General features: G+C 51.6%; 8 protein-coding genes across 8 annotated transcripts; 4 read left to right on the top strand and 4 right to left on the bottom strand.

Moving 5' to 3' along the window:
- The first annotated feature begins 2,130 nt into the window (after positions 1-2,130).
- BJX68DRAFT_106455 (uncharacterized protein) lies at positions 2,131-3,492 on the top strand. Its single transcript, XM_071035835.1, has 3 exons — positions 2,131-2,544; positions 2,610-3,310; positions 3,413-3,492. The coding sequence occupies exons 1-2, from the start codon at positions 2,238-2,240 to the stop codon at positions 3,173-3,175; spliced, it is 873 nt and encodes a 290-aa protein (XP_070898012.1). The 5' UTR covers positions 2,131-2,237; the 3' UTR covers positions 3,176-3,310; positions 3,413-3,492.
- Positions 3,493-4,017: 525 nt separating this feature from the next.
- Positions 4,018-5,462, bottom strand: BJX68DRAFT_267888 (acyl-CoA dehydrogenase; the record flags this gene model as incomplete). Its single annotated transcript, XM_071045932.1, has 3 exons — positions 4,018-4,384; positions 4,430-5,281; positions 5,365-5,462. The coding sequence occupies 3 exons, from the start codon at positions 5,460-5,462 to the stop codon at positions 4,018-4,020; spliced, it is 1,317 nt and encodes a 438-aa protein (XP_070898011.1).
- Positions 5,463-5,864: 402 nt separating this feature from the next.
- BJX68DRAFT_267887 (Ser/Thr protein phosphatase superfamily) lies at positions 5,865-6,350 on the bottom strand (the record flags this gene model as incomplete). Its single annotated transcript, XM_071045931.1, has 1 exon — positions 5,865-6,350. The coding sequence occupies one exon, from the start codon at positions 6,348-6,350 to the stop codon at positions 5,865-5,867; it is 486 nt and encodes a 161-aa protein (XP_070898010.1).
- Positions 6,351-6,691: 341 nt separating this feature from the next.
- BJX68DRAFT_106459 (senescence-associated domain-containing protein) lies at positions 6,692-8,695 on the top strand. Its single transcript, XM_071035836.1, has 2 exons — positions 6,692-7,633; positions 7,681-8,695. Exons 1-2 carry the CDS (start codon positions 6,985-6,987, stop codon positions 8,544-8,546), a joined length of 1,515 nt encoding a protein of 504 aa, XP_070898009.1. The 5' UTR covers positions 6,692-6,984; the 3' UTR covers positions 8,547-8,695.
- A 2,206-nt stretch (positions 8,696-10,901) lies between these two features.
- BJX68DRAFT_106428 (putative serine/threonine protein kinase (Kin4)) lies at positions 10,902-14,629 on the top strand. Its single transcript, XM_071035834.1, has 4 exons — positions 10,902-11,113; positions 11,244-12,552; positions 12,603-12,897; positions 12,946-14,629. Exons 2-4 carry the CDS (start codon positions 11,281-11,283, stop codon positions 14,550-14,552), a joined length of 3,174 nt encoding a protein of 1,057 aa, XP_070898008.1. The 5' UTR covers positions 10,902-11,113; positions 11,244-11,280; the 3' UTR covers positions 14,553-14,629.
- A 702-nt stretch (positions 14,630-15,331) lies between these two features.
- mdm12 (ERMES complex subunit MDM12) lies at positions 15,332-16,776 on the bottom strand. Its single transcript, XM_071040481.1, has one exon. It carries the CDS (start codon positions 16,724-16,726, stop codon positions 15,455-15,457), a length of 1,272 nt encoding a protein of 423 aa, XP_070898007.1. The 5' UTR covers positions 16,727-16,776; the 3' UTR covers positions 15,332-15,454.
- Positions 16,777-18,530: 1,754 nt separating this feature from the next.
- Positions 18,531-19,076, bottom strand: BJX68DRAFT_239159 (uncharacterized protein). Its single transcript, XM_071040480.1, has one exon. It carries the CDS (start codon positions 18,740-18,742, stop codon positions 18,563-18,565), a length of 180 nt encoding a protein of 59 aa, XP_070898006.1. The 5' UTR covers positions 18,743-19,076; the 3' UTR covers positions 18,531-18,562.
- A 3,348-nt stretch (positions 19,077-22,424) lies between these two features.
- BJX68DRAFT_267883 (uncharacterized protein) lies at positions 22,425-22,847 on the top strand (the record flags this gene model as incomplete). Its single annotated transcript, XM_071045930.1, has 1 exon — positions 22,425-22,847. The coding sequence occupies one exon, from the start codon at positions 22,425-22,427 to the stop codon at positions 22,845-22,847; it is 423 nt and encodes a 140-aa protein (XP_070898005.1).
- Between the last annotated feature and the right edge of the window lie 2,076 nt (positions 22,848-24,923).

Below are 24,923 nucleotides of genomic sequence, written 5' to 3'. Positions count from 1 at the left end.
CAGTTGTTGTCTTTGCGTTCAGCCTCCAGGCAAATAGGTCCACTTCAGATCAGATTATCATCCTCAGTGATTATCGATTCATCATTCCTCGATGTATGATTGTCAGGTTGAAGGACCCTCCTTTTATATTAGAGCACGATGAATTCCTTGTTTCGTGCGGCAGCGAACCGCTTGAAACATATCTATGGTTCGGCCATACTTCGGAAGCTGGCTTCCAGCCGAGGGAAAATTGCAAGAACGAATCATTATCGAAAGAGGATGAAGGAGGATTGACTCAGGTTGAATAATGATATCCCCGAGCTTCCCAACCTCCCCTCCGTTGATACCTCGACTAACCAACAGAAAAGATCAGACTGGGGCATTACAACATGCTCCGGTAGCCGGTAACGTCATTTATGGTGCAGCTAGCAGTTGTCATTGGTGTTCTTTCGACTTCGGCCCTTTTTCTGTGTTTTCTTGCACAATCCCCACTTTAATCCGGCTTCGGGCTCGACTCTCGAGCCTTGAGTCCTTGTGCCCTCCTTGTTTTATTCACAGTCTATCTCCGTTATCTCTGACGCTTATGAACGCCCTTCTGCGTGCTATCAACGGTCCCTTTCTACCTCCGCATTGCGCTGACCACTCAGGTTCCCGAAAATGAACAAGATGCTGCAAATTGAAAGTCTAGCAAAGTGGAGTTGGCTCACATGTCCTTTGGAATGATGAAATCCTTGTGGCTGAGTTAGCTCATACCACCTCTGGTTCTAGAATCCTGGTGCGAGCGTTTCCAAAGATCCAACGATGGAGGTTTCGGATACAGGCCGCTCTCTCGCAAAGGCTAGCGATTCTTGGCTTGTCCGCGCTAACAAGGATGAAATGCGATTCGCTGAATCTTAACAAGGTCGGAGAGCTTCTCGAAACTTAGTGGTCGCCAAGGTTGGAGATCTGAAAAATCGGCATCGCTCTGCACTTGCACTTCCGGATTGACTTGTGAACAAAATGACTTGAAAAGTCAAAGATCTCTCCAACCTGATTGTTTGTGTGTCAAGTGGTTTAAGTAAGTATCAGATTGGCCAGCAGATAACAGTAGCTGGACTATATCCGCCCCTCGCCCAGCGATCCATTGGAGATACCTTCTCCAATTGTTCTCATGAGCTTTCCGTTTCCGGAGGGCGGCATATACGGAGTACCTGAGCGCCAAATATGGCTGGTTTACAGACCTATTCCACTTCACGAAACTCTATCGGACCTGTACCAAGGATCATTCAAGCACCCGACTGGTGCTTGAGCCATCTTTTGCTCACACCATGTGGCACGGGTGCACTAAGGATCCGCTTTCTGGGCCAACCATTGCCGGAATGTCCCCAAATCGCTGCGAATCTTAGGCATGGCTCATCGACAATAACATAATATAAATCCAGAGAGGTATCCTGACCGCGCCGTGGCGTCGGGTGGCAGTATCTTTTCGATCCCAATGCCAGATCGGGTAACCCCCCAATGCTCCGCATAGCCACACCTAGGGCAACCAAGATCAACGCTTTCTGGGTGCCGAGTCCCCCATTTCCCATTGCGAACTAGGGCATGCCTAACCTCCGTAGGTGGGTTGGTCGGAGGATTCCATAGCGCGGACCCATAGTAATAGCCCCTTGGGGGGCTCGGACGCTTACCCTCTCACAGTTGCCACCATCTTGCAGGCTGTTCTGTGCCTGCCCACATCATTATTGGCGCCGTATGCGCCGGATGGGTTGTTGGTAGCTACCCGGGACCCAGAGTCCCAAGAGTCTGATAATTATTGCGCTGCTGTGCAGGCTGACAACTGACGACGTCTCTTTATTTTCCCCTGGCATCATTCAGGCCTGGTTTGATCCGTGACCCCGAGCGAGGCAGTGGCTTAGTTAGGTGGTTGCTGCCCATACTGCTTAAATCCGAGCCAATCTCACCTTTTCGCTCGAGATTTCTAACGACTTTCCAAATGACTTGCTTTGGCCCTTCGGGGCAGATCGCTTTATCTTGATGTTGCACCGCACCCGCAATGGGGCTCATCCTTTTAATCTTTTTTACCCTCCTGACAGAATAATTCTATTCTTGTCTACTATTTATTTCCCTTTTCCCTGGGCAGCTGCGACCCACGCACGTGGCACGACTATTGTCACCTTTTAATATCGAGGCGAATCCTACTACTACTTCCGGAGTACATCTGGAATGTAGCGCTGTTTCCCCTCGTGCACGCCCACAAACAGTGAGAAATCTCACGCAGAATGAGCTCCCACGAAGAACCCTACCCGTCCAAAAAGAAAGAGACCAGGGCTGGGACACGTAGAGTAACCTCGCTCACTCCAGAACAACTGGAGAGGAAGCGCGCCAACGATCGTGAGGCTCAGAGAACTATTCGGCAACGGACTAAAGAGCATATCGAGCGATTGGAGCTTCAGGTCGCCGAACTCAGAGCCAAAGGAGACAAATTCGACGAGGTCATGCGAAGAAACGCCATCCTGGAGAATGAGATCCGGGCACTGAGACATCAGTTGACCGTGGCAGGCGGAAGCCCAGGATACCAGCCTCTAGGTATGCTATCATTGATGATACAAAGCCATCCGCGCGATAGCTGACTTAGGCACTTTCCAAAACAGAAGAGTCATATAGCCAACAACCTGGACCGATCATGCCATCGCCTCAGTACCCCGACGCTCTAGCGTCGAGGACACCGTCCGTCTTATCAACGTCGAGTCAAGTTTCCGCCTCGCGTGAGTGGCCGCCATTTAGCTCGACCCGGTCGTCGTCCAGATGTGAATCCTCTGATACAGAGTACCCAGCCAGAGTCGAACCCTGGGCCTACGAGGGCCCTTCCCACGCGCCCGTCCCTGTTCCCATGCCTCACTCACATGTTGGATACCACGCACAACCTACACCTGCCGGGCATGTACCAGAGTCTTCCTTCCAGAACTATCCACACATATACAACGAACCAAACGCCACACGGGCCCCCGGGGGGGAACTACGGTCTCAAAATCACAATCCGCAAGAAGCCGCTTACGAGCACCCTCGACAAGCTGTATCAGGGCCATCAGAAGCCCCATCAACGGGCTACACTACGCTTCAGCCGCCGCCGCAATACCAACAGCTTGTGACGCAGCCGGCACAGCCTCCCCAGCCCTCGAGGAGCGAATACGACTATGATTGGGTTCACCGAGCTTGAGCCGTGAATGACTAGTTCTTGTGCGAAGTGGGAACAACAAAGGTCTCGTCAAGTCGCAATAGAATGACTGTTCTATGATTTGCACGCCATCTGGACGATCAAGACGATCACGAATCCGTGCGCCACACGCGTCACGTAAGTAGCGCTTACTCTATCTACCTCTCAGCCCTACGTTTTTGCCCTAATAAATTATCTCATCTCCCGGCAGTCCAAACGCTAATCAAATATTGAATACAGAACTTTTATGGGCATGTCAAGAATTCCCTCCTCCAAACCCCTCGAACCTCGTTGCTATCGATAATAATGCCCTACACTTTGTACGATCGAGCTGCCGGCTCGATAAGACGAACCACGACCGCAGTCTAAAGCCGGACCACCCGCACTCGCTATCAAGACGCGAGAAGCCTATTTCAAGAGCCCAATTGTCTATTCAGGAGTATTACGCGAGTTGCACTTTCTCAAATAGGCTGTCGGGTGACTTCTGTTGAACGTCGTTTACTGTTATACAATTGTACAATCTTGCCCCCGAACAATGCTTCATACCAGTTGGATCAACTCTAGGAAGCATCTTGGACGATCTATCATCACAGTTGATTGCCATACCTCAATCAAAGATACCCGTTATATATGCGCAACACGCTATATATCTATTCCCCACTCCCACCACCATCCGGACGTTTGTACCTTTAGTCAAATAATGTCAAGCAATGTGATGGCAATCCCTAATTTATCGAAAGTCGCTAGCTTTCAACAGTCATGCCCAGAAGTCAGGGGCTTATCATATATTCTAATTGAAAATTACAGCGCTGATCTTTATTCTAACAGAAATCAAAGCCTAACATTCAACGCGTATACTGCTTTTGCAGCAGCTTCGCAATCGTCTGCAGCTGAATATTACTGGTACCCTCGTAGATTGCGCCAATCTTGCTATCCCGGAACATCTTCTCAGCGATACCCTCGCGGACAAAGCCCATGCCGCCCATCCACTCGACTGCAGAGCCGGCGACGCGGCCAGCGACCTGGGAAGCGTAGAGCTTGGCCATGGCAGCGTCCTGCACAAAGTCCTGACCGGCCTCCTTCTTGCGGGCGGCGTTGAAGACGAGAGCGCGTGCGGCGGCGATCTCGGTGTAGGCTTGCGCGATCTGGTGCTGCATGCCTTGGAATTCGCCGATAAGTTGGCCGAATTGGCGACGGTCGTTCCAGACGTAGCTATAGAGGTTAGTGTTGTGATTCGGTACTTGTGTTGTGACTTACTGTGCGGCGTTTTCCCAGGCACCAAGGGCCAGGCCCGTCATCTGAGCGGCGATACCGATACGGCCCTCGTTAAGTAGCCCGATGGCGTACTTGTATCCCTGGCCCTCCCGACCCAAGAGGTTCGCCTTGGGAATCACAACGTCATCAAAGTTTAGTACGCAGGTGCTGCTAGCTCTGATACCGAGCTTCTTCTCCTTTTTGGCGATTGAGAACCCAGGAGTATCCTTTTCCACGATGAATGCGGTGATTCCCTTGTAGCCCTTGCTGGGGTCAAGGTTAGCAAACACAATAAAGATACCGGCCTCCATGGAGTTGGTGATCCACATCTTGGATCCATTCAGCTTGTAGCCGTCCGAAGTCTTCTCAGCCTTGGTCTGCAGAGCAAACGCATCCGACCCGGAGATGGGTTCAGACAGGCAGAATGAGCCTACTGTCCCCGTAGCCAGCTTGGGCAGCCACGTCCGCTGCGTCTGCGCATCGCCGTATTTGATAAACGCTGTGTTGACAAGGGTATTGTGGACATCCACCAAGACACTAACACTAGGATCGACACGGGCCAACTCCTCAATGGCCACAATCGCAGAGGTAAAGTTCATTCCGGCTCCACCGTATTCTTCGGGAATTTCGATGCCCATGAGCCCTTGCTCAAATAGCTGCTCTACCAGGGCAGGGTCCATTGTCTCCAATTCGTCCATATCCCGGACTTTCGGGCCGATTTGTTCCTGCGCAAACTTGGATACTGTCTCGGCCATCAATGACTCGGTCTCAGAGAGGTGTGTGATTGGTGTCGGACTGAGGTTGGCTAGGTCGGCATCCCGCCGTCGGCATGTGGTTGAGAAGGCATGGGCGCTGCTGGAAAGGGGGGTTAGCCAATACTCGCAAATTCAGGTTCAGTAGTAGATCTCCAATGACAAATCTTAGTGGTGTGAACACACCTTTGAGCGAGGCGGGAGGTCAATGGTCGCGTTGCGACGGGGCGGAGAGAGGTAACGGTGCGGGACAAAGGCCGCAGAGCACGGGTTATAGACGCCATCGACACGAGATGAGCAATTTCAAGTTGACGGCTGAAGAAAACGGACCGAGTCCCTGACGGCACGGAAGGATAGGAGAGGAATGAAAGAGAATTGGTGGGATGGAGAGCTGGGAGATCCGGGGTAGAGGAAGTAATCACGAGGAAGCCAGGAGCCTCGGTTAAAGTCGGCCTAGAAATGGCCGTGGCGATCCGACCAAGCAAAGCCAGCACTTTCATCCGAGGCATGTATTCAATAACTCCGTATTCAAGATCTCATTCTATATCTTCTCTGTTCGCTTTTGACGTCGTCCTTTATCGATTCCGGTTTCGCTGTCCTTTACTATACACCTGTCTACAACACAACTACCTTTTCGGGGTCAAACGCCCTGGCCTGGGCAAAATAATAACCCCTCTGGTTCGCCATCACTCTTTTCCCAGTGCGTTGTTCAGTGTAATCGCAGTTGTAATGCGTATGCCCAAATGCCCATAGTCGCACCTGTGGTTTCTCCCAACAAGCGTCACCACTGAGATCCGTCGAGAACCCGAAGAGATGGGACTGTTGACATGGGCTGGATCAGTTGCTTTGGGAACAAGTGTTGGCGAATGATGAGTGAATATGATGATCTTTTGGTGAGGGTTTGAGATTGTTATCTGCGATACTTGATCCTTCCTGACCCGATTCTTCACGGCTGTCCAGTTGGAATCGTATGGCTCATGGTTTCCAAGAAGGAAGAATACCAACTGGAACTTTTGGAGCTGGGCTTCCAGAAATGCGAAGAGACCGTCATCTTTGACGCTGCCAATATCTCCCAAAAGCGCTAAATATGGGGCTTTCGGTGGGATATCGAATACGTCGTATGCGCGTGGATTCTCAAGATGGAGGTCTGAGAGAATCTGGAACGTCGCCATCTTTGTTGGCTATCAGGTACTGTGGCCCTGTCAAGAGTAAGCTGATTTTAAGCGCTTTGGCTGAAGCCGAGCTGATCTTTCTGTAGCCGCCGTTGGTGCCAGAGATGATAATGTCGTGGGGTTCGCCCTCAACGCCTCCTGATCCACTGATGGTTTCTGAAAGACTGGACCCATTATATTCCTGAGTTTCCGACCTGATTTCTTCTCTGTTCGCAAGTCACACATGACGTTCTCTTATTGCTATTCTTACAGTATCCTGACCAATCACAATATATGTGGCGGTGCGCCGAGTGTGGCGCTGCATTTGACTTCAATCAATGCAATACTGAGTCCTCCGTAGCCGCCCCGCCTTGAGCTCCCAAGACTCCAAGAGTGTAGCCTGCATCACAATAAATTTGTCTTGTGCCCGCGCGTCATTTTCTTTTCTCCTTGCCTCTTGTATCTCTCTTCTTATTTCTTTATTTTGTTTAATATCCGTGGTTGACCCTTTCCTCATCTTGTCGAGTCTACGACTTGACACCTTCCCCCGCCCCATAACGTCATATCGCTCAGCTCTTTTTTAAGGGTCCAGGATTCCAGAATCCAGATCGATCATCAATCTTTCAGGATCCCTTGACACCTCAGCAACAGGGCCATGGCCTCGTCCAATGATCCCAGGCTGCTCTACAGCATCAACAATGTCCTCGCCTTCCACTTGCAGGACGGCGAAGAGTCCAGCCTGACTCCGTCAGGCCCTCAAACGCTCTCCCTTCTGATGGTTCCAACCACAACGTCGCCCACTCAAAACCAGAATTCACCTTTAGCGCCCATTCAAGATACTCAGCCAGAGGATGACTTTTATCTCCACCTTCATCTACCTCCAGAGTTGGATTTGGCGCTTCCTGCCACGACTCAAATCTACCACCAGCCACCCAACAGTTACCTAATTCCTCGCTGGGATTTGGGACCCGATGCGGGTGCTTTTATTCGTATCCAGTTCCCCAGTATTGGATCAGGGCCCAACAAAGTGACGCAAGAGGATATTGACACTTTCGAAACAATTTTGGCGCAATGCACGGCCTTTCTCGAACGTGCACAGGTTTCAGGGGACCATGCTCCGTACAACCCAGCCAATTTTGCAGCCGGCGAGGGCTATGTATCTTCGCCAAATACTGCTGGACCCCATAGCAAAGCCGACCAGCATGGACGGATTGTGCTTGTGGACGAAGAGAACGGCAGTGTTGTCGGGGAAATGGAAGGATACGATGTCGTCGAGAACCCTGACGTGAAGCCAGGCTCAAAAAGTAAGTCTTGCACCCTTGGTGCTCGCTGTCAAGTGCTGACCATACAGGACCCGTCGAAATCCAACTCCCAACAGAGGGTGAGGGTAATCAAGTCAGCGTCAGCAATGTATCTGAAGAATACCTGTCGACTGCCAGGCACCCCGCGTACAAGAGCTCGTCACTCGTTCAATCATCGGCTACGGCTTCTCGTTTGATTGTAACCGGATCTACATATCTTGCCAACGCGATGACTACCGGTGCAGACGCATTTACTAGAAAGGTCAAACCAAACCCCAAACCGGCAACTTTCTCAGACACCACACATACTCGCATTCGGAAGATCGGGACGTTCTCCAGCGGAGCGGCCGACATATCGTCGAGGACAGTGGGTCAGGTCGGCAAGTATGCTCAAAATTTTGGTGCCTCCTTGGCCGGTCGCAACAAGGACGACGGAAAGGCCCGAAGCTCCGAAAAGTCAAAGGTTCCTGCGTATGGGAAACCGGGAATTCTCAACAAGTCGTTGATTGCCTTTTCAACATTAGCGGATGGAATTGAACAAGGTGCCCGGAATGTACTGACGTCTGGGTCAGCCGCCGCCTCTACAATGATTGGTCATCGGTACGGGTCGGAAGCCGGGACGGTGGCTTCCAACCTGACAGGAGGCATCAAGAATGTGGGGTTAGTCTATATTGACGCCTCTGGTGTGAGTCGCAAAGCGGTCCTCAAGTCTGTCGCCAAGGGCATGGTTGTTGGGCGCATGAAGGACGGGAAACAGGTCGTCGTCGGTGCAGGCGATGGTGGAGAGCTTTCTAGCCCGGGACCGAGTCGCAGTCCGGCCAGAGGCCCGTCTCCCACACCCACGCCACCACCCGCCTATGGAGCTCCAGGCACCTTTTCACTCGGTGGGGCCAGCATGTCAGGAGCGAAGCGTTAGATGCGCATGCGTGAATTACAATTTGTCGACTTGTTCGCTTTTCACTTCTTCCTACGTTCACGGGTTCATGTTGATGATGTGACTGTCACGATTTATGGCATGCTTAATGAGCTTTTTTGTATATTCTTTTCTGTCTAATATGGCACATTGAGATCTATGGAGGGCTCTGAGCGGATAAGACTTGGGGGCTTGATGATTAGATAGCGGTACAGAGGGCAACGCGCCGGTTTATATAGTTGAAAATAGCTCCACACAATAGATCATCGATCAAGAGATCGTTCGAGAAGTAAGGCACTTGCTAATATTTCTTGTATATAGAGCAACAAAACATTCCGTTAAAACTAGGGCCCGTCTGCAAGGAAGAGTGGATGAGGCTATTTGATGGGCGGCTATTATAGACATGAACTAGAAAGAAATATATTGAATAGAAGCTTACTAGTAAGCTGGCATAAATGATTATCGGAAGGATATATGCACCTGTATACGAGAAATCTAGCGTCGACGAAAAAGTGTTCAGGAACAGCAAGGAATGGATATGAGGATTATGCTCTGGTCGTAGAGTTGAGCATTTTTGGAGCTCTGGAAGCTCTTTGAGCCGTCCATTGTTATCCATGGAACAGCAACAGCTCCGCCGTGGATACAGTGGATATAAGCGGAGGGCACCCAGGCCTCGACTGCTATCTGGGCGCAGGTCAATGCGCCATGAAAACCAACCCTGGCAGCGCGCGCTGGGTAAATCCAGCCGGTGAGACGGACGGACAAATTTGATTCCATCCCCAATTGACCGCCAGTCCGTCAGAGCGTTATGCGAAAGCTTTCCTGCGTGGTTAAGATGACGATCGGCTGCGCCCCGAGGCTCTAGCGACTTCCCAGCCAGGATGAAACAGTGGTTCGGCGCCCCTGATGATTTGGCTGGTTTCGTTCTCAATCAGAGTCTTCGCGAACAAGGTTGCAAGACCCCAGAAAGTCAAGACTCATGATTCAATCGACTGACGAGCGCTATAATTATCCGCTGTTCGAGTCAATCCCGAAGCATATGAAACAGCCTTCCCTGACCACCATTGTCCCGACCAGGCGATTGGGAGGAGCGCTGCGCAGTCAATGGCATTTTTCTTCGTGCTGGGACGAACGTCGAATGCGAATTGATTCTGTGCAGCTTGCAGTTTCAGCTCATGCGGGTAGTAAAGGATGCTACCTATTCGATCTGGTAGTCCAGGGTGCCCCGATCCGCCGACCCGCTGCGACGAGATTGAATCATCCCCAGATGAATGGCGTACAGCTTGAAAGTTAGAGTAGCAGATGCAGCAGCACCAGCAGCAGTAGAAGCAAAGTATAGGAGTCAATGTAAACAAGAACCGTGCGGTCGAGGAAGCCTAACATCGAAGCCGACTCGACCATCGGCTGGCGCTGCAACCCAACTTCCTCAGTGAGTCTTGCTCTCGCTCTCTTCCTCCCTTCTCTTCCTTCCCACCCCCCCTCCTCCCCTCCTCCCCTTCCTTTCTTCCCTTCTTCTTCGTTTCTTTCTTCTGTTCCCTTTTCTCGGTCCTCCCTTGGGTCGATTATTCCCACCTCCTTTGGGGCTCTGGTTGCCGCGCGCTCAGCTCTCCCCTCGCGCCAGCCCGTTACCCCCTGTCCGCTCTCCGGGGCCACAAGAAAGAGTCGACCTCTAACAACGCCCCTCTTGCCGCTTGCTTCGACAGAACCAGATTCTCGAACATGCTTCTCACTCTAGTATACACTCTGCCGTTTCAATTCGCCCAGCAACAGTGCTGAGAAGCTGAATTGCCCGTTGTCCGACTTTGGCTTGTGCTGGTGCAGAATCGCGCGTCTCCCGAGGCTGCTCCCTTTCCCGCCCGCGTTTGTTCTCCCACTCATTCTCCGTCCTCGCCAGCGCATTCCCAGCCCAGGTAGCGGATACGTCGAGAGAGATCTGAAGTACGAAAGGCAATTCTCTGCAGTGCAGATCCAGATTCGTCCGATTACTGCGACCGAATCCACAATCGAATCGAGAAACAAATCACCCCAAAAACAAACCCCATTTCCTTTGTTACGAAGCTTGCCCCTTCCTCGATTTCTGTTTTTTGAAGCTTTTATTTCATTTTTCATTGCGTGACCTGGTGTCTTCGATATACCAAGATATACCAACTAAAACTACAACTTCTGTGATATTGGACTCTGGCCATTGCTGTGTTGTCAGTTTTCAGCCCCCTTATCAGTGACAGCTTACTGTTCGGGAAACTAACTTGTATCCGATCGCGATTCAGCTGCCCGACCGAACAAAGTCGCGCCGTAGACCAACTCATCGCAGTCGCCGACTAACCCTATTTCGAGGGTGAAAGACTAAAATCGAATATTCGCAAGATCAGAGGACAAAAAAGAAGAGAAAACCGCAGGAGGACAGCCAATTAGGAAACGCCGTTTACGTGTTGGGCTTTCCATCCTCGACTGCAGCTGCTCAAACGCACGAAACTAATCGCCGGTCTTCTGTCTGTGCGAGCTTTACGAGACCACCTTGGACGGAAAAAACGAGCAAAGTGATCGTTGAGCTCAGAGCACGAGAATCGTAGGTATGTGTTGCGATCAAACAACTACTGCCCTCGTCTTTTTGTCCATACATTTGCGCTCCGAGATTACAGCATTCGATTTCGCATTGTGCCAAAATTTATACACTTTTATACGTTGCTGATTTTACTCTAGCCGTTGTTGATCCTGTCCCAACGGCCTTCTTTTGGCTATGAGCGATTCCATACCTCAGGCTCTGCCACGCACCCATGCCTCCCCAGCTATGACACCGGCGGCACTATCCTCCGCCCACAGCAGTAGCCGATCCCCGATATACCCAGATCTTCACGGTGTGCCGCCTATTCCGCCGCCGAGAACGTCATCCAACCACCGAAGTCACGAGAAGGGATCAGGGTCGCGCCATAGGAGTAAGGGGGATGAGCGGAGCCGCCGTGAGAAGAAAGGTGACGATTCTCGTTCGCGTCGTCAGGCTGTCACAACGTCCGAGGATCCATCAAGGGGACCGAGCAACTATGGGCAGGGCTCTGCGCACCCCGAAGACCTCATGGAGACAATTCCGAGTCAGGGCACGTTGGTCAAGGAGTCAAGTACCGTCATTAATCAAGTTCTAGTGAGCGACCCGGCTGTCGATATTGAACGAGAACACGCCCGACAAGCAGGAACATCGGTATCCCTATCCAACGCGAGCGCCCCGGCCCCAGGACTCGGCTTGGAAAGTGTGGAGGATGATGGCGCACAGAGTAGTAACCTACCGAGCCGACAAGACTTCACTGAACACACCATTAAGCGCAAAGAAACGACGTTTGGTCAGTATATTCTCGGACAAACAGTGGGCGAGGGTGAATTCGGCAAAGTTAAATTGGGATGGAAGCGAGATGGCTCGGTCGAAGTGGCCATCAAACTTATCCGCCGCGAGTCGCTCGGGAATAATCCAACTCGGTTACCGAAAATTTACCGGGAGATCTCGATTCTGCGGGACCTTTCGCATCCAAATATCGTACGACTTCACGAAATGGTAGAGACGGATCGCCATATCGGAATCATCATGGAGTATGCGTCTGGCGGTGAACTGTTTGACCACATTCTCAGAAACAAGTACTTGAAGGACAACTCCGCTCGACGTCTCTTTGCACAGCTTGTATCCGGAGTTGGCTATCTCCACAAAAAGGGTATCGTTCATCGTGACTTGAAGTTGGAAAACTTGCTGCTGGACCGGAATCGCAATATCATCATCACGGATTTTGGATTCGCCAACACGTTTGACGCTAGTGATGAGCTCAGCGAAGAGATTGAATATAATCTCACGAATAAGGAATTCGTGAAGAGGACGCGCTTAGACAAGCCCAACGCCAAGGGAATGCGGAGGGGAGATCTCATGCAGACCAGCTGTGGCAGCCCCTGTTATGCCGCCCCGGAGCTTGTCGTGAGCGATTCGCTTTATACTGGACGAAAAGTAGATGTTTGGAGTTGTGGTGTTATTCTGGTATGGCCACTTTTTTTACTTCTCCTCTTTTGCTGTGCTAACGGCAATAGTACGCCATGCTCGCAGGATACCTCCCCTTTGACGACGACCCGGCGAATCCTGATGGTGATAACATTAACCTGTTGTATAAATACATTGTGACAACCCCGCTCACTTTCCCCGAATATGTGACGCCTCATGCCCGTGACCTCTTGAGACGGATATTGGTCCCGGATCCACGAAAACGCGCGGATCTCTTTGAGGTTGCGCGACACAGTTGGCTCAGCGAGTACTCCGACATTGTCTCACACATCACCAGTAGTACAACCAAGGTGGCTGACATTTCAACCACCACCGTGTCCCGCGGTATGGCCCCTGATATAATCATCACCGACCCCGTATTGACTTTAGTAGAACAACCTAGAGAAGGCCAGTCACTGGCTCGCAGTGCGTCAGTCCGAGAACCGCCCAAGACACATCACGGTTCAAGTCCCTCCGTGGGAGGCTTGGTACATCATGCGGGAGATGTCTCACAGGACCACAGCGACCGATCCAAAACACCCCGCGATACAAAACGCCGGACCGTTCAAGTGGAATATGTTGCTCCCCAATCTCAGACATCCCGTGGAGAAACATCAGCCGGTTCCAGCGCCACTATTCAAAATGTTTCGCCCGTAGAGCCGACTTCGACTCGGACAAAACCTCCAAGTCAAGATTACGCCAACGTGCAGGGTGCTCCCGAGCAAGTTGCACAGAGGGGCCCTCCTCAGGCCGCACCGGCCCAATCATCAGCCCAGCCATCAGCACCGATCACCCATCTACCTCGCTCCACGTCCGATTCAGCGGCCCTTACAGGAACAGCTTCCCAACCTGCGACGACTCAAGCCACCCGACCTACAACCGGTGGCTCGATGGCTTCATTCAACGCTGGACGGTTACCGTCGCGCGGATCGTACGGGCAACCTGTGGCGCCTACTGTGGCAGCGACCAATGCTCAAGGCCGACTCGCCCAACCGAAGAGCAAGCAATACGTCATTTCCGCACCGATTCAGCAGGATGCGATGCATTCTCCCGATATGGAACCTTCAAGTTCACAAAACCTCCCCTCAAGGTTCAATACGACGCCGCGGCAAGAGCCTCCAAAGGGCCACAAGCGATCGAATACTGTCTCGAGCATCGGCGAGAGGTTATTTGGGAGGTCAGGCTCTATCTTTGGGGGCCGTGGTCAGCCAAGTGCTCCGAAACAAAAGCCTGGCAAACGTTACCCACCTACGAGCATGAGAGATCCGTATTCTGGCGACGACGGACGGGCCTCGATGGACTCACGGCGCTCAGGCCAGTTTGTCTCTAACCGCAAGACAAGCGAAACGGGCGGCGAGAACAGGCCGCGCCGATTCTCTTTACTGCCACCTTCATTCTCATTAAAGGGCCTCTCCTCTTCAAGCAGATCACAGACCCCTGATGAAGATTCACAACCGGATCGTTTCTTGGACAACCGTGCCAACCAGCGTCCTTCAACAGGAGTTCTACCTACACGTACGCGAGCCACCAGCTACGGCGCCCAAGATACAATGGCCGTTGTGCCGCCTGAAGGTGCTCCTTCCGATGATGCCATCACACACGATGAGCCCGTCAATTATCAGGCGCGCATCGACCAGCAGTTTGCCGTGCTGCACTCGAACAACAGCGGATCATACCAACCGTCTTATGGCGCTGCGTCGGCTGAACAGATCCACCAAAACGAGACTGACCACTACTACCGGAATCAATATGCCAACCATTCAACGCCCAACTACTATGATGAGTATAACGGCGTCCATGATAATGGTTCGCGGGTATCGATGCAAACCGGGCGATCCTCGAACCGCCCTGGTGTCTTACAGAAGAATCATCGAAAGTTTGCAGATGCCTACGAGTACGAGCGTGACCTGTCACACCATTCCGGTAGTTCTGGAGCAGCCCGAAAAGTCATGGACTTTTTCCGTCGGAGGGCAAAGTCCAGAGCTGGGGATGAGCGGTAGTCGCCTTGTTCGTATTTTATAATCATTCTTCTTCCAATCTTCCCGTCCGATTTGGACCGGATTCAGCTTCTCTTCTTGGTCTGTGCATGGACCAAGCGACCAATACTTCTGGTCTTGATACCTTTTGCTTCTTGTTCTCTATACAGCCGAAGATTCAAGAATGCTGCAAGACGTTGTATTGCCCGCACTTGACCCAGGATTCAATCGAGGTTGGGTCCGTCAGTGCGTTTTCGATTGACGCTTTCCTGGTGAAAAACAGTCGGCCAGGCTCAAAAGATGTCAGCGTTGAGAGAGCAGAGAAGTTATTTGGATACCCCCGTGATACCCATGCAACTTTTGTCCCCTTTTGTTGCTTGTAGCTATCGGTTTGTCCTCTGTTGTACCAGCAGCCATCTTTTTCTTCCCCGCATGCATATCCCCTAGCATGTTTGCGTTTCTCACCTTTCACCTTTCCATGTTCAGAATAAATCTTTGCCTTTTGCCCATTTATTTCCTTTGTCACAGCTTTGTTGTTGCTTTTCTTTTCATCTCTCTTCATCCCATATCCTTCCTGTCATTATAACCCTGGCCCATTGTAAATTGACCCTGCCTGCCTGCCTATTCTTCATCTTAGCGGTTGCTTTGCTCTTGGTCCATTACCACACCTTGTATCAAGTCCCTCTCAACGTGGCGCAGCGAACTTTCTCATCATCATCATCATCATCTTCTGCTCCTCTACCTCGAGGCCTATTTAAGGGTAATATAATACGGTTACATTTTTCTCTTTTACTGATCTTCCTGCTCAGACTGATTTTCGGGGTAGTATAGTAGATAAATAATGAAATAGTTGTATGGTTTTCTGCTCCGTAACCCTTTTCTGTAACCGGTCGTTATGATAATATACAGTTGTAAATATGACAATATCAAACAAGAAATGTATAGAAGCTCGGGAACACAAGCTCTTCTTCAAAGATTCGCCGCACCTGGGCAAGAACAAAGCGCTCAACCTTGCCGACGTTCTTGAGAGCCTGCTTCCCGTCTTCCTTGCGGCCAATCTCGCTCTCAACTCGGATTTCTTGCAAAAGGCCGAGACCCTTTTGTTTGAGGTCCGAACCGGGACCGGAGTCCTGTTGGCTGTGGTCGTTACTAGGGGAGCCGACTAGTGCATCGGCATCCTCTGGAGAGAGAAAACAGAAATGAATGCGTTTGCGGATATAGGCTATTACCGCGACGCCGTCGAATGTTACACCGGTGACGTTCAACTTGAGAGGAAGCCCGACGAAACTGGGCATGGGGTAATCGAGAAGTATTTCAGCGGTCAATGATATTTTGATATCACCAGCATATTTGGCGTGGCAGAGGACTTGGAAATCCTCCGGCCGGCGCTCTCGCATGCGAGGTGGGAGGCCGAGGGGACCAGAGGGATGAGCTGGATCGTCGGCAAGATGCTCATCTGGGTGATGGGATCCATCCCTACTATTCTTTTTTGAGCCGGAGGGGTGTGTGCTTGCTGTTGAGGGACGCGAGGTCGGATTGCTAGAGTCGATATCTGCGTCGGGGCGGTGGTGCGCGGACGGTCGATTCCCGCCCCTGTTCCCATGTCCCGTCGAGTCCGGCCAGTTGTTGGCAAATGGAGAGCCACCTGCAACGGCAGCGAGAGGAGTCTGCGTACCCGAGAGGCCTCCCAAAGACATGAGGTGGTAGCCCAATGTCGAAGTTCCGCCGGGAATACCTGGTGTACCGGCGCGAGGCAAGAAGTGAGGATTGAGGTGGTCTCCGAGAGCGATTGGAGAGCGTAACGGGGAGGACGGTAGATGGCGATGATCGGTATCAAAGGGATCTCGAAGGCTATGATGGTGTCTAGTTATCGGTACGTCTTCGCGAAAGGAGGAAGGCTCGTTGAGCTCGGACTGCGTTCCATGCCACAGATCGTCGTGGCTCAACTCTTCCGAGATGTCAGAGGCCGCGTCATCGTCGTCATCTTCGTAAAAGTCGGCAAACGGTTCGCAAAAGTCTTTGATCTCGAGATCAGGCGCGATGGTTCCAAACTCAAAGGCATGGACTTGGACAGAGCGGATGAATCGTGGGAGGGGCACCTGCTGGAATTTGTCGTGGATGAAGGAGCGGATACGCTCAGCCAGAGCCTCGCCGTCTGGACCAGAGGTTGCAGTCCCCCAATCGACCTCGATGGACATCACATGTGAAGCGTATGATGAATGGCTGGCTTAGGGCAAATTAGCAAGTCTGGGGAAATTGGACTGTTGGTTTGGGGAAACGGTTTTGGACTGTTGGTTCGAGGCCATCACGTGACAGGAGCAAGGGCCAGCCAGCGATCAGGTACGTCTGCAACAGCCTCAACTTCAACCTGCATCAACAACAACGACAACAACATCTTTCAGGCACCGTTTCCAACGCAATGCCTCTTCCAGGGTAAAATTGGGCCTAATAGGTACCTACCCTTTTGCCCAGCAGCGGTTTGTGCTGCCTGCTTTCCTGTAACCGGTTTTCACACCGCTTAGGTTTCCTCCCGACCCAGTACTATGGATCAGTCACTTCGTGGCCTCGTTTCGCTCCCGCTCCTCCTCTTTATTAAGCACCACGTATTCATAAACGTTATGAACACACCCGGTGCTGAGCACTCCGCATTTCCGAAATGACTCCTGTCTTAGATGGCTCAACACAAGGAATTCCCCAGGGGCTCGGCCGCCATGAGACTGCAACGGAACCATGGTTCTAGCCACGATATATCCGCATCGTCGCGGCCCTAAGATCGATCCAACACTCGAGCTCTGAATTCAGCAGCTGTTATTGGTGTACTGATCGTCTCCTACACTGAAAAGGATGAACGGGTGGATTCTCGCCCGCCCTTTCACGTTTATCTCTTATTATTAACCTCATTCCCCCTTGATCCTGGCTTATATTTTACCCCGACTGGCTCTCCCAAGTTCCAGCACAGCAGCTTTTTTTTTTCTCAGTTCCGTTGCCGCCTATCTGTGGAGCAGGAGCCTGCTCGAAACTCCTCGCGTCACTTTTCTTTCACGAAACTGACTGTGATAACCCACTTGGCGTCGAGAAAGGTGCGCCACATCCTTCGGATTGCCTCTTTGATGACACCTGCAAATCGTCCGTCGCTAACCCGCAGTTCCATCGTCAACTCTTGGTCTTGGTTTCTGCGGCCGCTCCTGACTCGAACTTTCAGCAAAACACGGAAATGAATCTCACAGCCACAGCAAGGTTCTGGGCCTGAAACTTGAGCGCAAAATCACAAGTTCCCCCAGCTGCAAACACCTTCCGAGGATAGTTAGCGAGAAGAGTAATCGGTTTACGCGCCAACCACCATCCGTCACTACTCCTCTGTCTGTCCTTCCCCTCCTCCCGCGTCTCCGTTGGCTCCAGTGCGTCTCGATCGCCACTGGATAGCCCAGTGCACCCCTCCAATCCGCCTTCCGATTCGACGATTCGCATCAGATGATGAGAGTTGACTGCGGTGCTAATGCACCCAACTGCTGCATGTTGCTAATCATAGGTGACCATGGGAATAAATCCCTGGCCAAGAATAAAATAAAATTTCCCTTGCCTCGCACGCCCGCGCACATAGACGAAACGCCTTCTAAGGTACGCGAAATCACGCACATTTGGTGAAAAGTGAGGCGGTTAGAGGCCGTTGCCTCGTCAAATCCCCTATCGTCATTCCCTCATCGGTGTCCCCGGAGTATCTCCAAGCTTATTGCTGGCATTTTCTTCCAGAAAAGTCCGAGACAAAGAGATGTGATGGGACAAGGCTCGCTAATTATGACAGCTGCCCGCTAACGTGGTCTTTTTCCTGTAGGCCATGCCGTTAGAGCCGTCTGTGGCATTTGGAGGGCTCGGGGTGCCCTGGACTGAATAATAGTTAAGACTTATTGCTGCTCCGCAAGCCAGGTCCTGCCTGCCTCCCCAGGCCTTCAATACAATCCGCAATGGAGCATTACTACTACTTAGTAGGGGCAAATGATAGCTGTCTGGATGACTTTATTGCTTAGATAAACATATCAATAACATGCAGAGATAAACTGGCAAGACAGTGCAGTGTGAGACCAAAAGCTGTGATACTCACAGTGGCAGTAAGAGATACAGAAAAAAAAATACAGACTATGCTGCAGGGCCGATAAAGAACCACGTATCAGAAGAGAAGTACAAGCATGGAAATGGGGCAACGAGAAGAACTGCATCGACTGTCCCTTTGTCCTGGCTCCCTCAGAACTGCCTAGAACACGTCCATTTGAAGCGGTCAGAAAGCTCGAGGGGGCCGAGACACGCTGTCGAACTGTCGACCTGATTCATTCCCAATGTCCCTTGACAAAACGCTACCACAAATATCCTCCCCGACAACTAGACCATTTCGATAGCAGAAACGACGGTCATTGTTCTATGCGGCATAGGTGTTAGAAATGATGCTTTCGTTGTCTTTGATACCTCGAATTTCGACAAGAGTTTCAGGTCGTCGGGGCTGTGCTTTAAGGAATCATCCAGATGGACTCACTTTCAAAAGACCTCAGTAGCAATGGCTAGCCGCCATGCTTTGGGCAGTTATAACCTGTTCGCCGGCGGATCTGCTCGCGCACTCCGGTACAGGATGTGCCTCGCCTGGCGCAGTGGACGACATCGCCTTCAGGAATGCTGCAACCGCAGTCGTACTCGTAGATGTATTGGGAGCACATCGTGAGGGTCCGGCAGAGGAAATAAGCCAAAGAGCAGCCGAAGATGACTGTAGCTGTGCAGGTTCGGAAAGAGATAGTTCTTCGAGAGTTGCTTGAGGAAAGCTCGAGTGAAGAGTTGATGGTTGATGATGTTCTGGCCAAACTCGCCGGGTGGTGAGGGTCTTAAATAATGCAATCACCGCAGCTGGTGGAAATCGCCAAAGGATAGAGCAGGGCTTCCTCGTTGACTGCGCCGCAGCAACTCTGAATACAAAACAACACAAAAGAAGCAACGGCAGTGGGTATGACAGAATGAACAAGTGGCTCAGAAGGTATAAGTAAAATTAAAATAATAAAAAAATCGACAGGGAAACGGCGAAGAAAGAACGGGGGTTGCAGGTGGTAAGTGAAAGCGAACGGTAACTACTGATGCATGTTCTCTTATTCCTAGACACCCTTAAGACATAAAGGGCCTAGGGGTTGGTGATTCAACGTCTATCACACTCAAATGGAAGCATCTCGACGAATGGTTCCATCCACAGATTATCCTCGGGGTCTACTGCAGCCCGACTCTTCCACATCTAAAGAGATAGGCGGTACTGCGGATCATCTGTGCAGATGGAGGCTACCGGGGGGCTGCCTAGACGAGCACTCCTTGCCTTGTAAAGTAAATGGGGGAAAGGTACTGGTCTGCTTCATCGGCAGGATTAAATCGGAATCCTTGCCTATGAGCTTCATTAAACCCGGACTGCATCATAAGAGGCTTGACATCATGTTGAAGGCACTGTGCTGTCTCTGTCAGCCAGTCACATATGCAGCTGGCAATTTTGAAAAATAAGAAGAGGCCAACATTCCCCTTGTCGAATCAGTGCTCGTATGTGACCAACAGTTCTATCATTGTTCGAGGTCATGCCGCAGTCCGGCTACTCCCTAGATCGAGCATCTGACGAACACTAGGCAGCGCCAGGCAACGGACCGAGCCCTCTTATTGAGACCGAGCCCTTCTTCCCTCGAGACCTATTCGTCATGAACTTGGCATCCGACGGTTTGATATGGTCATCCTGATATGGTCATCCTGATATGGTCATTCTGATATCAAGAGTCCAGAGGACACACGACCACCAGTCCTTGTTCCCATGCCTGTTGGTTCACATGAACTGTCATGGTCTGCGCCTGTCAGGGGTATGTGCCGCAATTCCCTGACGTTTCCGCATCCCGCATCCACAGCAAGACAGGTACGCAGCTTCCGGGGCCGACCCAGGATCTTGTGGGCACTTGCGTACACCTCACGGAGAGGCCGAGAGGCTAAAAGGCCAATCTGCAAGAATCACATAGTCATCACAGCATTTAGGAGGCGATACTTTGCAACTGACCAATGTATGCAGCATTTGGTACTTGACGCAGTTGGTGATACCTGCAAGTCTCAACATGCTTCCCCACCCCCCGCCATCTACTGTTCTCTCTCATGCCGAGCTCTAATCTCAAAATCTCGCGCTCTCGCTGCATAAGAGACGAAAATTGAGAGACGAAAATTGGGAGCCGAGCTTGGTCGAAATGAGTAAATGGAGGCATTCAGCGATGCAGTGTTGGTGTGTGATACCGACAGAGTGTATAGTCGCTAACTTAGTGTGCTAGTGACGAAGCATTCTCGGCCTATGAATTTTTGTCGCTTCTTCACGATCAATGGAGCCGATGATGAACGTCGTCTAGAGAAGGAAAATGTTCATTGAGAATGATCATTCGAAAAGAGGTATCAGTTCTCGAGGCGTTTTTCTTCGTGCCAGGCGTTCTCCGGCCTATAGGTCGTCTCTATGAATGTTGAGCCGCTGGGGATCCGCGCCACCGACAAAGTGACCAAGGCGATACGGCGCAAAGGGCTGAGGCGCTAAAACAGCGACAATCGACAGGTTCACCCCTGCGGCACAGCAGGTTCATAGCCGCTGTTGGATCGACGTCTCTTCAAGAGCAGAAAACCATAGGCGCTCAATGAATCTCGGGGAATGCAGCCCCGGCAAGTGTCGAGAACGCCTTGCCTGGAGTTTGTTGGCGCCGCAGGAGGCTCGTGGCACGTGACTGTGCGTTCCTGGCAACCGTTAAAGAAAGGCAAGAACTGCTCTTCCTCAACTCACCTCTTCTGGGGAAAGCCACTGATAAACACAAACGGAGTCTTGTTTGATGTCGCTCTCAATTCTGCCTGAACGTTTTTCTCTCCCTCGGGCAATACAACATCATGCCCTCAATCCGTTGCAAACCCGAACAGGCTCCGTTGACTGGCTCTGAGCGAGGGTGAGATATGCTCAAATATCCCCCTTGAATCTCTGCTTACCTACTTACATAACCCACGTTATGGCAGAGTCCACGTACAGCACGCGTGATCTTGACGAGGAGATTAGCCCGTGGAAACTATGCGAGATAGCCTGCAGCCAAGCGAACGACCAAACAATAGATCAGGTCATGCGGGCTTAAGGGGATACAAAAGAATGCATCGGAGAAGAGTCCAGAGCCCAATGGTTGCACGATGCTGTCTTCTGCAGACAAGCGACCCCACGCTCTTGCAACTGAAGCGGCAGCCAGATCAATCCAGATCAATAGTCAGGGCACGTTTCTTGGCTGCACTTCTGGTCGCTGATCATCCGAGGCAGGGTTTTCGGATACGCGTCGGCCCAGGTGCTTGTGCTGATTTGAGGTCACAATCTCTGAGAATCCACCGGCGCCGACGCCCAATGGCAACATAGGAGTGGCCTGAGGGCCCTGCGCAAGCTGATACACAACCCCAGCTTGGTGGGGTATTTCCTTTATGGAGGAAAGCGGATCATCTCAGCCAAGACCTGTATTGGAACAGGGGGCTTGCCGGCAATGACGTTTTTCAGCCCTCTTGTTCCTAATAATACCGGTCCAGGCATGTGAAATACGGAATACAGCGTGTTTGTCTTTTGGTCCACCCTTTGGGCCTGGGAAAACCTTCGTGGATGCTTGACCGAGCGGACACTGGATTCCGCGCTTGATCAACACCCTTTTTGGTCACCCCTCCCGGCTCTTGGCTGCCTCTCCCACATGTATAAAACGGGCGCCGAATCCGACCGAATGGTGTCTTCAACAACACTCTTCTCAAGCTCCTCAAGAAAATCTCTCCCCTCCATCTTCAACCTCTCAACCCCTCTCCACTCCAAAATCAACCCCCTCTATTTGGTTCACCCGCGAATAACCGAGCACAATGTTCTCCCACACCACCAACCAAAAGTTCCTTGTCCTGGCTCCCATCCAACACGCTCCTCTCGCAACTACCAACGAGCAGAGTGAGATTGCCTTCTCCCCTGTGCGTGACCGCGCCGACAGCCAGTCTTCTACCGCCAGCCGACGCAGTGGCTTCCTCTACCTCGGCCACGACATTCCCAACGCATACTCTACCGTGCGTGAGCGCTCCGACAGTCAATCCTCTAGTGCCAGCAGCATCAGACCCAGCCGCACTGTGTCACGCCTACCTGGCGGTTTCCTGTTTCTCGGCCACGACATTGTCCCCCCCTCGCCGGTGCGCGAGCGCTCTGACAGCCAGTCCTCGAGCGGCAGCAACACCCGCCGACTCAGCCGAAATGTCTCTCGTCTTCCTGGTGGCTTCCTCTACCTAGGCCATGATTAAATGCTAGCGACGATCTCCGCCTTGGAGTCTCGAATCGCGCTGGACACGACCATGAAGTCTCTATTTGGTGGGTATGGATTTGAGTCTTTCTTTTTGCGTACCTTTTGTTGCTTTCCATTCTGGGTTCCTATATTACTAGCATCCTTTGTCCTATGACGCATATGATACCACTACTCCGTACCGCTTGTCTTCGCCTAGCGGACAATCGGAGGGCTACAGGAGATGAAGCGAGGGGCGCTGATGGATAACTGCCAAGAGGCAACTTGATAAACCGCCAAGCCCTGTGCAATGGTGATGTGATAAATTGCATCTTTCGATGTTCCACAGCCAAGCAATGATAGTCGAGATTTTTACCCCTGACCACCGTTTTCGTAAGATCCTCACAATAATAGTTGGTAATCTCGCTGTAGATGGTTGTAAACAAAGTACCCAGAGTGTGTTCTCGACCGTTCAACGCAATCTCAGACCCAAGTTACACGACTCTCAGAGCTTCCAGATCTCTGGTCAGTGGTGAGACGTGGGCCCAGCCCGCCCAAGTTTCCCAGAAGCGAAAAATGTGGCAACAAGGAGGGGAAGTGGGAGAATCCAAAGGATCAAGTTAGGTTATCTTGCTGCATGGAACTTAATCTGTGTTCACCCGCCTGGGCCACTTGCCCAGATGCTACACCGAAATAGCCTACGCCATCCAATCACAAGACGCCTTCTCGGCAAGTGCTCGACGGAGTCAATAACTGGAAAAAGCAAAATAGGCTCCAAGCAATGCAGCCTGCAGCGGACTTCTGCTCCTCTCCAACCGACATCCTGGGGCCCTCCCAGCCGGAGTTCCAGTGGCATATCGATTACGAACAACGAGGACACATCTGCCGATGGGCGGGCTCTTAAACCTCTCTCCTATACATCGAGGCTTGCTGGGGTACATTCCATTTCGGCATTTCTGTCCATTCGGTGTTACGTTGCGCCTCTTGGCTCACACTGTTGGACTTTATCGCAACCCGCCGACGGCGTCAGCTTTCCTTTCAAATTTTCAGAATATTGTTTCTTTTTCCTGCGGAGGTGGGGTGTGGTCATATGATCCGTCCTTCGAGAGCCTTCTTCAACCTCTGACTGACTCTGCATCATATGATGGTTTTTCTTTTGCCCACGGCCAGCCCCGCCACTCCCCCGGCTCCCGTGTTTACATCTTTCCGTAGAGTGCGAGGATGTTGTAAGTTAACCTTTGGCTATGATGACCACTTGGAACCTTCGTGTCTCTTGGCTACGCTTGGCTTTGCCCCTAGAGGACACCCTTGCTTACCTGACTTTACGTTATCCTACACACCAGTATCGAGTAGGCGATGCCGTAATTCTAGTGTGATAAGATGGCTGAGCTACTACTGTACAGTGTACACGTCAGAAGCAGATCAGTCTTAGAAATCAACATACGCAACAATCCGTATGATGTGATTGTCGGTTCTTGGCAAATTGATCATCTTGAGCCCTCGATTCGAGCCCAGAGGGTCCCTGGGCCAAACCGCCGGAAACCGGAGTTTGGGTCGCTTGTTACCTAGCTCTGGCTGCTAAGCCTCCCTGATCTGCCTTGGCGCGTAACGAGCTCCAGTTTGCTTGTCCATGGTTCCAGCATCCATTCGTTTGTTTTCCTCTGGAGTCTCTGACGAATTGAGAACAAACAATGAAGAAGAACCGGTCCAGTCCCCTGGTACGATACACAAACTTGGGAGCAGAGCTTGTCATACTCTCCCGGCCAACTCTGTCATCCCCCAAAATAACGGCCGTCTCCGCGCCCACCCTATCCAATCCAAGCTCTCCCCCACACTCCCCGTTCCAGTGACACACCATCTCCGTACCCAGCTAGCTCAAACTTCAGAATTCAACGTGCTTTTCGACTCCCCGTCTTACACAGACTTTCTCATCCTCACCCAGGATATTCCCCTGTTGTCATACCCCGAAGGTCCCTCAACTGACAACTTCCCCCGGAACCCGCCCCCGAGCTCCCGCTTCCGCTCGCCTTCACTCATCCACACTGGTGCCACTTCCACCAGCCTCGGGAGCACCTCCATAGCCGTGTTTCTTCTAAGG

Source organism: Aspergillus pseudodeflectus (assembly GCF_044049435.1).
Source record: "Aspergillus pseudodeflectus strain CBS 756.74 chromosome Unknown BJX68scaffold_27, whole genome shotgun sequence".
NCBI classification, from domain to species: Eukaryota; Fungi; Ascomycota; class Eurotiomycetes; order Eurotiales; family Aspergillaceae; genus Aspergillus; species Aspergillus pseudodeflectus.
The sequence above is the reverse complement of the archived record's forward strand: the minus strand, read 5'-3'. Positions and strand labels throughout refer to the sequence as shown.